General features: G+C 47.4%; 2 protein-coding genes across 4 annotated transcripts in view; one reads left to right on the top strand and one right to left on the bottom strand.

Moving 5' to 3' along the window:
- ZFTRAF1 (zinc finger TRAF-type containing 1) overlaps positions 1–14,637 on the bottom strand; it is a 180,638-nt gene extending 166,001 nt beyond the window's left edge. The window contains exon 1 of one of the 2 annotated variants that reach the window (XM_069220996.1): positions 14,268–14,637. The gene's annotated coding sequence lies outside the window, so the exon portion shown is untranslated. The remainder of the gene's footprint in view (positions 1–14,267) is intronic. The other variant, XM_069220997.1, reaches the window with a different exon arrangement.
- Positions 14,508–16,811, top strand: part of LOC138282933 (probable flap endonuclease 1 homolog) — an 86,224-nt gene continuing 83,920 nt past the window's right edge. For both annotated transcript variants that reach the window (XM_069220994.1, XM_069220993.1), the window contains exon 1: positions 14,508–14,635. In XM_069220994.1, coding sequence (XP_069077095.1) covers positions 14,554–14,635 — 82 coding nt within the window. In that variant the 5' untranslated portion in view covers positions 14,508–14,553. The remainder of the gene's footprint in view (positions 14,636–16,811) is intronic.

Genomic DNA, 16,811 nt, shown 5'->3' with positions numbered 1-16,811 from the left:
GATGCCACTGACAGCTGTCAGTGTTATGAGCCAGGCCCCTGGCCATCCACTGCTAGGTGGAGACCCGGAGGGGGGCAGTTGGCTGAGCTTCTCCTCCAGCTGGGGGGCTGGTAGGGAGCTCCCAAGGGATTCCTGTAGCATCCCAGAATGGGGGGTAGTAACCCCAGGGGTCTGGCACCCCTTCTCCACTCTCACCAGGTATGGGGTGGGTCCCTGATACTGGTCCCTCAGCCCAGGGTCTGTACTCTGAGGCTGAACAGAGGGCAGGGGTGAGTCCTTTTTCCCCGTGCCTCCCCATCTGGGCTTCCATACCCTCCTCTGGGGAGTGGTACCGCCCGATATCTGAACTGTTAGGGCACCCTTGGGGGTCGGCCCTCTCAGCTCTCCTGACACTAAGGGAAACTCATTCCCCAGAATGCAGTCAATGGGCAGCTGGGGACTAACTATGACCCGCCTCTGGGTCACCTCCCCACCCCACTCTAGGGACACCCGGGCCATGGGGCGGAAGAAATCTTCCCCAATGGCTGGAGTCACTCTACACACCTGTCCGGTGTACTGCTCTGGTGACACTAGTCTCTCCACAATCATGGTAAGACTAGCCCCCGTGTCTCTCAGAGCGGTGACTGGGATCCCATTCACTCCCACCTGGTGGAAGTGACGACTCCCACCCTCAGGGATCACCAGTTTACCCTCTGAGTCCACCTCCCAACTGAAGGAGATGAAGGCATGGTCTACGACCTGCCCCTGGGGACGACATTCCCCTAAGGCCACATTGGCCACCCCTGTAGAGGTCCCAATATGGGGTGAGTTCTTTGGACAGACAGAGTCCCCCTTCCTGTGTCCTATCTGGGAACACTCAAAGCAGCGGGGTTGGAAATGGGATACTTTGGGCCACTGCCCACCAGAACCCCAACCCTGTTTCTCAGAGGGGGTATGGGAACCCTTTCTTCCCCCCTTACTCTGGAACTCGTCTGGGTCATCTCTAACCTCCCCCTCACTTTGTTGGGGGGAACCGGAACTACCCTTCTCGGGGTCACTCCCAGATACCTTTTTGGACACTCTGGTGCTTGCCCAGAGGTCCGCCTCCTCAGCAAGCTTCCTGGGATCAGTCAGCTTACTATCCACTAAGTGCTGGCGCAACTCTGTAAAAGTAGTATTAAGCATATGCTCTCTCAGAATCAAGTCATATAAACCTTTATAATCAGTTACTTTGTTGCCCCGCACCCATCCATTCAGTGCCTTACTGGAGAAGTCAAAGAAATCTACCCATGTTTGTGTGGTTTGTTTGGTGCTGTCCCTGAACCTCTGACGGTATCCCTCAGGGGTCAGCCCAAACTTGGCAAGTAAAATGGCTCTCTGAAGTGGGTATGTGTTTTGATCAGGTTGATCCAATGTGAGGAGTGTATCCCTCCCCAATGGCGGTACATAACCCCACATAGCTACCCCCCATTGCCCTTCAGGAACCTCATGAGCCCTTAGTGCAACTTCATAAGCAGCTAACCATTTATCTATGTCATCTCCCACCACAAAACTGGGCACCACATTTTTGGGTATACGAACCTTCTTTTCTCCAGCAGGTCCTGTCAGTATGCTGCCACCATTATTGCTGGATTCAGACTGTCTTGCCTTGATCTCCAGCTCCTTGAGACTCAGTTCATGAGCCAACAATAGTTTCTTTTCAGCCAGAGCTCTTTCAGCTTCCACCTGTTTGGCTGCTCTTTCAGCTTCCGCTTGTTTGGCTGCCCTTTCAGCTTCTGCTTGAATCTGTTTGGCTGTTCTTTCAGCTTCAATCTGTTTGGCAGCTCTTTCAGCCTCAGCTTGTTTGGCTTCTCTTTCTGCCCTTCTCTCCTCCTGTTGAGCCTCAATTTTCAATTTTGCCATTTGCAATTGGAACTCCCTTTCTTCTCTCCTTTCCTCTGCGGTCAGGCTTTGCCCAGAGACACTGCTCCCTGGTCTGGAAGGGTGCACAATTGCAGTGGTAACACCATCCACAGATAGTGAAAATTCCTCTGAGGGGCCATTTTCTGGCTCCTCTTCCTCATCATCCTCTAAATGGGCTTCTGCCCAGGCCCTCAGCGCCACTTGAAAGTCCTCCTTTCTGGAGGCCCCTTGGGTGGGTACCCTCAATGCCCTGCAGAATCCTCTTAGTTGTTTGACCGTATATGTATCCAACTGGACTAGGTCAAAGTCCCCTGTCTGAGACCCAGTCAGAGACATGTTGAGTGAGGATTTCGTTTTTGAAAATTGTCAGGAAAAAAAAACGGATTTGCAAAAAGAGATAAAAACCAAGTTGACCTTCAACTGTGGGTAGGTAGTGAAATACTTAGCTACTGTATGTCACTGCACAAATACAAGTCCTATCCTCACCGCTGATCACCAATGTTAGAAATTGAGTTTTTGGTTGGCAGTCAGGTTGCCCTCTGTCCAAGCAAGAACCCTCACTCTAGTCAGGGTAAGTCACACACAATCCAAAATCAGCCTGTGCTCACCCTCCGGTAGCTTGGCACGAGCAGTCAGGCTTAACTTAGAAGGCAATGTGTAAAGCATTTGTGCAATAAATCATACAACACCATAGCATAACACCACAAAAATACACCACACAGTATTTAGAAAAATATATAATATTTATCTGGGTATCTTCAGGTCAAAACGATCAAAGTTGTAATACGAATTTGTAAAGATATCACTGAAAAGTGATATTAAGTGTCTTTAAGTCTTTAAAAAGCAATAAAGTGTCTTTCAAGCACAGAGTACCTGGTTTCTGGTGGGAAATCTCCTCAGAGGGCCACAAGAGAAGAGATGCGTGGAAAAAGGGGTGTGTGCGTCGATTTCCTCTCAGCACACACAGACTTGCGTCGTTCTTTTCCACGCGGGGAAGTCGGGCGTCGTTTTCCGGCGCGCAGACAGTCTCTTTTTGTGGATCGCGGGGATTACCAGATGTCCCGGGTCTGTGCGTGGATTCTCCTGCTTATTTTCCGGCTGCGCGTCGTTCTGCGGGGCTGCGCGTCGAGGTTTCGATCTCACGGTAGGCGTCGCGTCGATTTCTCCTTGGAAGTCGGGCGGCGTTGTCCTTGCGAGGCCGTGCGTTGAAATTTTGGTCTCACGGCAGGCGTCGCGTCGATTTCTCCTTGGAAGTCGGGCGGCGTTGTCCTTGCGAGGCCGTGCGTCAAAGTTTCGCACTCACGGTAGGCGTCGCGTCGATTTCTCCTGGAAAGTCGGGCGGCTTTGTCCTTGCGAGGTTGTGCGTCGAAGTCTCGATCGTCCCGAGGGCGTCGCGTCGATCAGCGTCGGTGTGCGGCGTTTTTCTCGCCGCGAAACAAGCTGTGCGTCGAAATTTTCGGCGCACGGATCGTCCAAGTGAAAAGAAGAAGTCTTTTTGGTCCCGAGACTTCAAGGAACAGGAGGCAAGCTCTATCCAAGCCCTTGGAGAGCACTTTCACAGCCAGACAAGAGTTCAGCAAGACAGCAGGGCAACAGCAAGGCAGCAGTCCTTTGTAGAAAGCAGACAGGTGAGTCCTTTGAGCAGCCAGGCAGTTCTTCTTGGCAGGATGTAGTTTCTGGTTCAGGTTTCTTCTCCAGCAAGTGTCTGATGAGGTAGGGCAGAGGCCCTGTTTTATACCCAAATGTGCCTTTGAAGTGGGGGAGACTTCAAAGAGTGGCTAAGAAGTGCACCAGGTCCCCTTTCAGTTCAATCCTGTCTGCCAGGGTCCCAGTAGGGGGTGTGGCAGTCCTTTGTGTGAGAGCAGGCCCTCCACCCTCCCAGCCCAGGAAGACCCATTCAAAATGCAGATGTATGCACGTGAGGCTGAGTACCCTGTGTTTGGGGTGTGTCTGAGTGAATGCACAAGGAGCTGTCAACCAAGCCCAGCCAGACGTGGATTGTAAGGCACAGAAAGATTTAAGTGCAAAGAAATGCTCACTTTCTAAAAGTGGCATTTCTAGAATAGTAATATTAAATCCGACTTCACCAGTCAGCAGGATTTTGTATTACCATTCTGGCCATACTAAATATGACCTTCCTGCTCCTTTCAGATCAGCAGCTGCCACTTCAACAGTGTATGAGGGCAGCCCCAATGTTAGCCTATGAAGGAAGCTGGCCCCACAGTAGTGTAAAAACGAATTTAGGAGTTTTACACTACCAGGACATATAACTACACAGGTATATGTCCTGCCTTTTATCTACACAGCACCCTGCTCTAGGGGTTACCTAGGGCACACATTAAGGGTGACTTATATGTAGAAAAAGGGGAGTTCTAGGCTTGGCAAGTACTTTTAAATGCCAAGTCGAGGTGGCAGTGAAACTGCACACACAGGCCTTGCAATGGCAGGCCTGACACAAGGAAAAGGGGCTACTTAAGTGGGTGGCACAACCAGTGCTGCAGGCCCACTAGTAGCATTTAATTTACCAGCCCTATGCACATAAAGTGCACCTTACTAGGGACTTATAAGTAAATTAATAGTCCAATCAGGTAGGATTCAAGGTTACCATGTTTTAAGGGAGAGAGCATATGCACTTTAGCACTGGTTAGCAGTGGTAAAGTGCGCAGAGTCTAAAAACCAGCAAAAATGAGGTCAGAAAAAGAGAAGGAGGAAGGCAAAAAGTTGGGGGATGACCCTGTCAAAAAGCCAGGTCCAACAAGAGGTAATTACGTATAACAGCTTCACTGCTGTAAAGGATGTGTCAGTCTACAAATGCAATAATGTCAGAGTTCTACAGCACAGCCAACGTGGTCTCTACACATGTTCCTGCCTTCTGAGTCGCTGCAACAAGGATGATCTTTCATAAGAACTCCATACTCTGAATACAAAGGGATACCTACTTCTGCCAAGGCACACTTGATGTTCTGCTCTGTCCGGTATTACTGCATGCCCTTAACCAACATTACATTCACTGCTTGCTTTCCTTTACATAGGACTGAAGAATTAGCTCCCCCTTCAATCTCAGACATAATTTTAGCAGGTTCTGAGTTTTTTATGGGCTCGTTGAATGGGAGGGGAATCACCCTTAAGCCCTGCATAATGCAAGGCTGAAGTTGTCTCAGAGTGCGCACTCCTTCATCACCTCCACTTTCAGTGCTGGAGGCTTCTAGGAGCAACAACAAATTCTCCACAAACAGTTTTTTAAGGGATATACTCTTGCACTACAACTTCAGGCCTACTTTTGGAGTCTCCCAGGTGCTAGACATTCGCCAAAAAGCAGTGGTTGTCCTGGCTGCCCTATTTTTACTGTTCACATATCTGTGCACCCGGGCACTAAGGCAGTTGGGATACCTGCCACCTCCTTTTTGGCAGATAGCCTGCATCTGCCAAACTCTAAATCAGAGAGCTTTTTAATGAACAAGATGTACTTTTTACATTTGTACTAGAATCATTTCCACATAAAAATGTGATAATACGGCCAGACGGAAGGATTAAAATGTGGAGGAGAGTGGTACAAAAAAATCTACTTGTGTTGATGACCTCTTTAAATAGCCTGTGTTATTGACATTGTATCCGGTTTCAAGACTGCTTCACGTAAATCAAATTCTATCATGACCTGAGGTGGAGGAACAGAAGATGAGTGTTTGAACACAATAAATAACTCCAAAAACGCCCAGCTGGTTTTCAACACTTGGCAAGTGAAACTCCAAACAACTTTCCATTGACTTCATTCTGAAATTAAATTCGACTAGATTGACTGAAGGAGGTGCACCTTTTCATGGCTGCATCACATCTATTTAGCAGGCAACATCTACCAAATGTCCTACCTCACCGCAAGCAGTCGGGTTGTCACCTGCAACATATTCCGAATCTGCATTAGTGGTCTGCATACAGTAGATCCTATCTCCTTTACAGGTCCCTTACACCACAACTCCTGTGTTCCGTGGTTGTCTGCCCGCACTGGATTTGTATTCTACAGCTGTCTGCCAGCTATAGTTATGTGCACTGGTACTCCTGTCAGTCTGCACACTACATGACGTGTAGAGTTATCTACCTAACCAACTCATGCCTGCTATAGCTGTCTGCCTGCATCAGATCTACCAGCTTTATGTGTATAGCTGTATCCAAACTCATCCCTGCTAGAGTGTCTGCACCAGATCTCAGGCCAGATATAGGTGTCTGTCTGCAGCAGATCATCCACCGTAGATGACCATATGCGTCATATCTCACGCCTGCTACAAGTGTCTGCCTGCACCGGCTTTCCCTGTTATTTGTGTGTCTGCATCAATTTGCAAGCCTGTTACAGCTGTCTGCGCCAGATCGGCCTGCAATAGCTGTATCGGATTCCATGCTTACTAATGCTATGTCAGTATCATCACTTGGCCTCATGCCTGCACCAAACATCATGCCTTCTGCGGACATCTACCAGACCAGGTATGCCTTCTATAATCGTAGATGCTGTCTTCTACAGCCGTCTTTTTGTACCAGATCTACATTTAACAGTTATCTGCAGCAGACCTCACACCTGCTAATTGTCTACGTGCACGAGTCCTTGCCTGCTGTTGTTCTGTCTAAGAGATGTCCTGCCTACTATACATCTCCCTGCTTTAGCTGCCCATCTCCAGAAGACTTCATGCAACTACACCAGGTCTGCCTGAGATATTCTGGAAACTGTTTTATAATGCCAGGGTGCTCTAGCACACAGGATGATACACACTACCAGGTATTCACTGACAGCACAAAAGCTCATGTAGATGCGTCTATTGTCAATCATTCTACTCTCAAATAAATACCTTTCATCACAATGCTTGCTAAACTAATAAGCTTGCTTTACACCTTAGACACAGGGTTCTTGGTCCAAGACATCTAGAGCGAATGGGGGGGGGGGGGGGGGGGGGGGTGTAGGTACGAAGATCAGGGGTGTGACTACCACCCCCCACATGCTATCATTTTTGGGTTTCAGTTTCAACTGATATAAGTCTGGTGGCCCCTTATTTCTATAAACTGATTCCGATGGACCCCTGAAGAGCCCCATGCCGAGGCCTGGAAATCGGGAGCCCCATAATGTGGCCCACCCACTGTCCTTACGAGATTACAGGGTGGTGGCAAGGACTCGTGGCTTTAGCAGCAACGCCTTGAAATGTTTATCGCATTGAGAACAGAGCAAGAAAATTAGCTTTAACGGGTATCAGTAATGAGCAATATACGTAAACAGTCCAGCTTGGAAGAAAGACTCACAGTAGGGGAACAGTAAGTGGGCGACATAAGAGATATAAATATTAGGACTTAATTCAGAAAGACTGCATTTCCAGGAAGGAACCACTGCTGTCAAGCTTGAGGTGCCCACTGCAAGGAAGGTAAGCCTTTCTCTTACACCCAGATTATTAGGATAAGAAATTTAACATTTGGATAAGAGGGATTCCATTTCTCCCTTTTTGTGAAGAAAGAAGGGGCCTTCCCCGGGTCTGAAGAATGTTATTCCAGATTCTTCGAACTCCTCACCACATGGACACACTAAGATGTTCTTGCTTTCTGAATTTCAGGATTTCAAGCACCAGTTTTTCTTTGTTTCTGGCATGTATGACTTTTCTTAAGACATTAAGGCCCTCATTACGACCCTGGCGGTCGGTGGCAAAGCGGCGGTAAGACCGCAAACAGGCCAGCCGGAAAAAAAATGGAATTTGTCATCCGCCACTTCACCATTCCGACCGCCATGGCGGTGAAGACCGCTGGGCTGGAGATTGCGGTCTCCACCCCGGCGGTCGTCACTAGACCGCCAACGGTATCAGGACCCTGCATACCGCCATGGATCTCGGGTGGTTGGGACCCGCCATGAGATCCATTGCGGTAGGCACTATCAGTGCCAGGGAATTCTTTCCCTGGCACTGATAGGGGTCTCCCCCACCCCCGCTACCCCCCACGAATCCTCCCCACACCTCCCTGCCACCCCCAAAGGTGCCACAACCCCCTCCCCACCCCGACCATGCACATATAAACACACCCCTACACGCAGACACCCTGAACATGCACATATACACACCCCTACACGCACACATACACCCCGACAACACATATCCGCACACATACATGCACACTGTCCTACCTGCACACATTTCCCATACACACAACACCCCCCTGCACGCATACACTCACTCACTCACCCCCTCTACACTCCCACACGCACACCCCCATGCACGCACACAACACACAACACCCTCCCACCCCCTTCCCTAACGGATGATCAACTTACCTTGTCTGTTGATCCTCCGGGAGGGGACGGGATCCATGGGGGCAGCTCCGCCACCAGAACACCGTCACCAGAACACCGCCACACCGAATCATGGGATGTGATTCAGTGGGCGGTGTTCTGCTGACGTGGCGGTGGAGGTTGAGCAACCTCCACTTTCCCGCCGTCCGCCAGTATGGCTGCTGGCGGCTTTCCGTACGAAAAAGGACGGGGGCTGCCAGCGGTCATAATAGGCGGCGCGGAAGACCGCCGGTACCTCGCGGTCTTGCGAAAAGACTGCTGAGGTCGTAATGACTCCCTCAGTTTCTCTGCTAGGTAACCGAGGTTGCAATAACGAAACATATTACAGGTTAAGCACACTGTCCTAAGTATGTACTGTATCTCCAAGGAAATAGCAGGTTTAGGGATTTCACGGCCATCATGGTGAGCTTAGTTTTCTTCATATATATAAATTAGTCTCTCTGTAGAGTTTAAGTGCCTTTTTTGGAGCAATATATAAAATTCTGGAAGGCCAATAACTCCTTTGCCCACCCGGAGTGTGTGTGTAGAATGTGTTTTCTGAGTATCAAACGCCTTTGGATCAGAGGTATAGCAGCTGTAATTTTAGAAGTGTTCGCAAGTGTGGTGACATGGCCTTTCCACCACCTCCATTTCTGAACCTGTGCAGCTCCTGCCTTCCTCCTCACTGTTTACCGGTTCGAGATCTGCCTGCCCTGGTATACTATTCAGAGTAATCTTAGATCTTGCAAGTTCAAGTCAAACTAACAGGCAAAATACAGAGAGAAAAGACATGGAAGAAAATCTATCTCGGTCTCCCATCCGTTGAATACCTTGGATTTCCACCGAAGAGCCTTCCCAACATCGAGATGGTACTAGAAACTGCTGTTTGCAAGCTGTGCCTTTGACACTCAACTGCATGCTACCAGGGCCAGCTCTACTACTTCGCAAGGGACCCACAACATCACAAAGCATCCAAGCCTGACATGGATGCGGACCAAGACATTCACTAGAAAAACACTTCGCTTACTGTGACCTGCAGCAGAAACCATCTCGCTGGTGCAGTAGCAATCCCTGACTCTTGGTGCTGTAAAGGGACTAAAGGGTGACTGGAAGCACTTAAATACTCAAATTTCATTCTTTTAAGAGAATGGATGCTGTTTTATTGTGGATTGATTGTGTAATTCTATATATTCTATTCATGAGCACTTTACTTTTGCACAATTTTTCTGTTCTCTTTTCTTTCTTGATGTGACAGGAATTTTAGAATCATATAAAGAATAATTGAAAGTGTATTTTCTTACAGTGTGGTTTCTTGATTATTTTTTTGCAATGTTATGCTGCATGTTCAGAATGTAATTCCTATTGTGTATGGATCATTAAGCGTACAACAAAGATGATAAACAATCTCCGGATGGACCATTGTAGTTTTGCAATATGATCAACCCAGGTCCTTCGGGTTACTTTAGGGTTTACCCTCTGTGTATTGTAATATCGTGTTAGCGCATCCAGCATATTACGCCAAATTAGAGGTTTGAATAATGTATGCATAAGAGCTCTAAAGACAACCTATAGGCCTGCAGAATCTTGGGAAGTTGGGTGGGGGCAGAAAGACAGGTTATTTTACCTAACAATTGGGGACCTTGAAGGGAGTCACTTTCATGCCTGAGTGGCAACAGGCAGATGGGTTATTGTAGGAAAGTGCCCTTTTTGTATGGTCAAACCCACACTTTTTTCTCCTGTGCTGATGGTTATGACCCTGAAAGTGCACTGGAGCCTGCTAACCAAGCCCCATTGCCAGTGCCCTCTCCACAAAGTATGATGCGTGTTAACTGGCATCCCCAACTGGCAAGGACTTTAACCCTCTTATAAGTCCCTGGTAAATGGTACCAGTGGTACCCGGGGCATGGGAGTTAAAGGGGTCGCCAAGGCCTGTAGCCCTGATTGTGCCACCCTGAAGGACATAAGTAAAAGGATATCAGCAGTCCTACCACAGCAGACTGAATAAGCAGTGCAAACTGCCCAAATTCAACCATGCCCTCACCATGAGTAGCAAAATCACAGCACTATTTTTAACATATGCCAGTCAACCCCAAAGTAGGCTTTCTGAGCCCAGGAGGCAGGGTGCGTTATATTAAAGATGTGGATGCATAAGTGCAAGCTTACATGTCCCTATAGTAGCCTCTTTCTATTAAGGGCCACTATAAGTGTTCAGGGGGGCACAGGATAAAATGGGCTGGCACTTGGGCATACCGAGTTGCCAACTCCGTTAAGGTCCCACTCAAAGGTATCATGATTGGTATCAAACGACTTATTCACCAAACCCAACTTGTTCCCCAAGACAGATTTAATGTGACATACACCCAAGTGGCTTCCTTAAAGGCTGCCCACTTGGTTGCCCCAGCCTTCCTGTGCCCTGGTGGACAGCCTACGAGCTGATGCTGCCAAGACAGGAATCTAACCCCTCCCAGGAGGTGTGAACACTCTCTGGAGTCAGAAATAAAGGCCTGCCTGGGCAGGAGGTGTTACCTCCCTCCCTGGCAGGAAAGCTAGTGATGTGGCACATCAAAGCATAGAGCTTCAAAGCCCACACCAGAGGCCACATTTCCACCCGGGCAAGTGGGAAAATTAAGTAGTTAGGAGGCACAAAAGAGAACACAAAAGGGAAGACGGTTTATAGGAATAGGCGCTCACAGTAAATCACCAAGTTAATATATATTCAATCAATCATAGGCATGGTGCTCCTGGCAGGAGGATCCTCCCCATTCCTCCTATGTTTCTCTAGGAAAAACACTGCATAATCAACAAATGTCAAGGCACTCGTGAATTAAGTAAAGGATCAGTAGTCCATGTGCGTGTGCTGTAATGTCCTCTTCCAAACTATCAGGTACAAAGTAGACCGTGGAAGGTTAGCATGGATCCAATGTATTCTTGAACCGTGATATTCATATGCTGGTAAAACAAACAACAGCCAACACGTGTTTCGTCCTGAGAGAAAATAATCTCAATGACTTCCTTAGGGCTCAATATAATGTCTAGGAAAGAAAACGAGCAATTGGATATGAGCTATAGTAGCTCTCCTGAGATCCCAAATATTAATTATCCAGTAAACCGCAATGTCTTAATCAGTCCGTGAGAGCACGTAAGGGGTGTGTGTATAAACACCTCCGTAACTTAAGGATTCCAAGAGGACACGAAATAACGTGTCCAGAGAGTGAAAAGGCACTCCCCGGTCAGCATATCAGAGTGATGAGGAAGTCATTGAGATTATTTTTCACGGTTCAAGTATAAATTGGATCCATGCTAACCTTCCACAGTCTACTTTGTACCGGATTGTTTGGAAGAGGACATTACAGCACACGCACATGGACTACTTATCCTTTACTTAATTCACGAGTGCCTTGACATTTGTTGATTATAAGTAGTTAGGAGGCATACACCCCAGAAGACTAGCCACACCCCCAGGGTGAGCTACCCGGGCTGTAGATCCGAGGATGGCTTCTGCCATTTTGAAAAGTGGCAGAATAGAGGCTTCTGGGTAGAAAAGGTACCACTATCCACAAGAAGTGGTCACCTCAAGGACGGATTAGACGCTGCGGCTAGTAGCCCATTGGTAACGAGAACCCACACCCTTAACATCCATAAATCTGGGATTTAAGGGGTTCCGCTGGCACCAGAACCTCAGATCTGACGAAACTGCAACAAAAGACAAAGAAGAGACTCGTAACTGCGACTTCAGGACCTGCACAAAGCAAAGGCGTGAAAACCTGCACCTGCAGGAACCATCCTGCAACTGCACGACCGCAACTCGCCCTGGACTAGAGAACTACTCCAAAGGAAAGTGGAACACTCTGCAAGCCAAAGGCAGCTCCAGCACTCCCTTGGATTAGAGGTACTTGTACCCTGCATCCCGCAAGCAACTCATATTCCCAGAACTAAAGAATCACTGGCCATAGGGCCCGCCGAGGAATCTTCCAAAGGTATATGGTCAAGTACATTGTGGGAAATGCAGTCCTGACCTCCACCAACATTCGGGTAGCTACAGTTTTCTCCTGGACATCAAAAAAACTAAAAGCTGAATTTGCTCTAGCCAAGGCATGTTGGTGGCAAGGCGGGCTGCCATTAACTTTGCGCAAAGCTGCACCTTGAGGGAACCCTGCAACAACCTCAATCTGATGTCCCAGTGGCCCCATTGCCAAGATTTTGCACCCCTTACCTCGGCCGCACTATCCAAGCAGCAAAACCGGCACCTGCAGCTCCCACGTTCAGCACCAAGGAAAACTCTGCACCCAGGCCCTATGAACCAGGTAAAACTGTACCGACTGATGGACCTTGGTCCAGGGACCTGCACCACCTTTACCCTTAGTGGCTTCCGCTGACCTTGACTAGCAAGTGACCGATTGTCACTAGTACATTTCCCCTTTGCCCGCAGCCTCAAAGTTTTGCAAATGAGAAATGCACTGATTTATTATGCCTTTAAAAATCTATAATGCCCGTAATACTCATCCATTGTCTTCATTTTGGTGTCTAAAATGAAATAAAAACCTGCTTTATTTTTATAAATTGGTTTTGGATTTCCTTTGAGTTGTGTCAATTACTTATAGTCCATGTTGTTGCTCTGAAATGCTTAACATGCTCCCATAGTAAAGCCTGACTTCTGAGTACCACACTACCAGGACTGAGCTAGGAATTTATTAGAGTGAATCCAAAGGACCTATTTGGGGGTTACATTGAGAGTATTACATAGTTGAAGCCTTACTGCATGATACCCAGTTTCCTACAGTTACTCTCTGAAAGATTGGCGACTAATCTGAATGCCTGAAATGTCTGACAGCGAAGGCAGTAGAAGGCATAGGGCTGACTCTCAATGCAATGGACACACTAATGGGACATTATATGGAGGACAGGTTGCCTCAGGCTGACCACTGGCACACAGCTCTATCCTACCACCCATCTGTATGATATTGCCACAGCTGATTCCAGAGGGAAGGGTGAGAAGGAAATGTCACAAGCTATTAAGCATGTTGTCAAGACTACCATACGGTGTATCGATTACATGGGCAAACATGCCATTGGGAGCCGGCTCCTAATTTATATCCTCGCGAGTGGAGTCAGTGCCATGAATAGGATGGTCAGTCACTCCTCTTTTGTTAACTTCCTAGCCCTGACAACTAAAGCAGCCCATCCAATAATCATCTTGTCAGGTAAAGGGGAGATTAACAAGCAAGTCATGCAGTGTTCCTCATGAGCACTGCCTTCACTAGGACGACTTTTGCATGTTACAGCACATACTAGTTAGGCCCTCTCCAAGGGGTGAGAGAACCCAACTACTAACATGCATGCACCGAGTCTGAGGCAGGTCACAAGGACTGAATGTGCAGGTAAGCAAAACAGTGCGCGACCCCCAGTGCGCAGTGTCCCCAGATGGTGGCAACTGATGTTACGACTCTAGCTCCATTAAGAGGGCCTTAGCAAGTAATGCTTCACATAAGATGAGTTATTCCAATAATGTAGTGGCCATGTCATGCATCATTAGTGTAACATATATGCTGGGACTCTCCGCATAAAGTTAGTTTACTAGAGGGGACAGTTTCCTACTTAATCTCATTTAAAGAAAGTGGACACTACATTATTTTTGTCAAAGTAAACCTGGAGATTGAGGGTTCAATTAACAAAGTTTCTAATGCAACGTCATCTTGTGGCACTCGTGACTTACTCCTGGAGTACTCATGGCCTTCCTCTATACGAGTAAGTTAGGAGTAGACCTGGCTTACTCCAGGAATTCGTGAGTAGTACTAAAAGAGTAAGTCATACAACTCTTTGTGAATCTGTCTCAGTGTGTGCATCGAGTGCTGCTAAGAAAAAAGGGCTGGATGGGGGTTCCAAGAGCGGACATCTAGTTGGTTTAGAACTGTACCTGTCTAGTATTACCACTGAGGGTGCCACCTGAACGCTTCCTGCAGCCTTTATCCAGCTTGCTAAGGCAGTGTGCATGCAGCCAGCCTCATGCCTGCCAAGGCTGTGCACCTGAATGTGATGTTCTGCTAAAGCTGCACGCTCGGCGCCTGCTCTCCCGCCAAGTGACACACTTGTGCGCCTGTACCTTAGGCCCCTGATTGCTAGGGCTGTGTGTCAGCACCGCACGTCCCACTGCCTGCTACTGCCAGGTGCATGGCCCCTGATGTGCTGCTCAAGCTGTGTCCGGCTCAGACTGTCCCTCGCCCTCGGCCCAGGTACTGCCCAGGATCCCTGGGCACTTTTGAATCCGCCGCCATGGGCCTGAGATCCGCTGCAGCCCCCGCCCTTCCTGCGGAGGAGCCCTGGGGGCGCAGGCAGGAGCGGACGCCGAGCTCCCGCGCCAGCCGCTCCCCGCAGACCGAGGCCTACCGATGGGGATCACAAAGCTCGCCGCCGTGATCCGGGAGGCGGCGCCGGAGGCCGTCAGCAGAGCCAGCCTGCAGGACTACGGAGGTGAGGCGGGGACAGACAGGCCGCGCGGGGCTCCGCGAGACTAGTGCGCGGGCCGCTCCTACCAGCCTGGCCGCCATCTTCAACTGCCACGCGTCCCGTTGAGTCCCACCGAGGGCACCAAGTAATCCGAAGCAAAACTTACAAATTCTTAAGTTTCATAAGAAAAGTTCTTAACTCCGACACCTTCTCAAATTGTACTACTCCTTTAAAAACTAATATCATACATGAAAATGATCGAAAAATTTCACTTGCCTATCTACAGTACCTTATAGCTATTTTTTTTCATTTTTCTTTGATTAAATATCCCTGCTGTGTGCTATTCACGTCTCCTCAGTGTTTGCTTTGTTTTGAATGGAGCCATTCCAACATGTCCGAAACGCCACAGCGTCGAGTGCCCAAACAGCCCAGTTCGTTTATACCTAACCTGCGCACGTGGCGGCCATCTTGGCGTGTGCTTGTTCATTAGTTCTACCAGGAAGGGCCCTAGACAAACCAAGGGGGTGATGTTTACACTTCATTATCTCCGGTCAGAACTGTTGTCTTTTAGAACTGTTTTCAAAGAAATGTGTTACTACCTCTGTACAGATTTAAAACTCAACACATTGCATTTCCAAATAGTACAATCTTGAGTTCTGATATTCATTTTTACTGCAACCATTGCAACATCCCGCTCCAATTAAATTTTGAAGCAGTTCACTACCAAGTGTACTTCGTTTCTTTTTAGATTTTGTATGGTTTCTTCAGTCGTTAATTTCTATTTTCACGCTTAAGCATTCTCTAAAGCAGGGATACTCATAGTACGGCCCTCCTGAATTTTACATGTGGCCCCAGTAAACAACAGCGCTGGGATGGTGTTTAATAGACTGAAGACTAACATTTAGAAAGATGTTAAACAAACAGCAAGCCTTCATTTACACTTTAATTGAAGCAAATGGATAGATGCAAAGGAAGTGTCCCGAACCACCTATCATTAGGAACGCCATCATTTTTCAAGACATCTTTTAACAAACAAGTAAAAATATAAGGACTCTTCAAAATTCCCCCCAAAATTATTTAAATAGAATGCAGAAGCGCTTCACTTAGTGCATCAGATTTTATACACTGCACACACTGAACCCATGTATTTCAAAGTTCTGTCAAATGTGATAATGAAGAAAAAGGAGTCAAAGTAAAATGAAACAATTGTCTAGCATCACATGGAATGGTCAAATGGGGAAGATTGGATTGATCCCAGGGTTTCTGGTTTGTTCAGTTCAGCCAGTAGAGGGCTATCTCTTTCTCTCTCCCATTTTACATCAAAAGTTAATCCTTTCTTTTTATATCTTTGCACATGAGGTTAGAGCGTAGTGGCAGATAGAAGCATACATGCCAATAGACCCGATCAGGTGTGAGGCTCCTAATTTTGGAATGCAAAAATGGCTTTAGTTTGGCTGTCTCCCACCTGAAATTCCCTCTGCTTCAGACTTACAGTAGCAGTAGCTCTAGCACATGGCAATTAAGGGGACAAAAGCATAGGACGCATATGATTTTACTATCATCAATCAATTTGGAAATGCCCTAGCTGCCAAGTTTTCAGATTGCTTATGTGTGATATTTCCATGGTTTCAGTTCACCTATGAGTGACAATCACTTGGAGTGACACTTTCTCAAGAGTAACTCCAAGCACGGAGCTACATAGAAGGGAATAAACATCAGAAATTACATCATTTTGAGCAATAGAAGCTCTAAAATGAGTTTGAAGTTTCTGCAAAACCCCGGAATTGGAAGGTTAACCCTTGCTTTACAATGAACACTAAATCTCTGCACATGTTGCTGCAGCCTATGTTCTACTGTGTGTAATACAGTTTTAAAACAGCAGAGCATATTCACAGTACTTTCAGTCTCATGCTGAGATCTCATAGCATTTTAATACAGACGTCACTCTCTACCACTGCGCCATCAAGGTCAAGATTCAGAGATTGCATCAAACAACTGACGTTTTAAACATGAATGCAAAACAGTGCATTTCCCATCAGTTTTGTTTAACTTGCATGTTTTATCATCTTTCATGTGAGTTCTGTGGTTATTTTGTATGTAATTGTCTAAAGACCAACAAAATGGTTATAGAATATTTTTGCTTGATTCTCTTTTGTTGTGACACCCAGGTTGCATTGGCTGACTGACTTGACTGCCTCTG

Source organism: Pleurodeles waltl, chromosome 2_2 (assembly GCF_031143425.1).
Source record: "Pleurodeles waltl isolate 20211129_DDA chromosome 2_2, aPleWal1.hap1.20221129, whole genome shotgun sequence".
Classification (NCBI taxonomy): domain Eukaryota; kingdom Metazoa; phylum Chordata; class Amphibia; order Caudata; family Salamandridae; genus Pleurodeles; species Pleurodeles waltl.
This window is presented reverse-complemented; position numbering and strand designations above follow the sequence as displayed.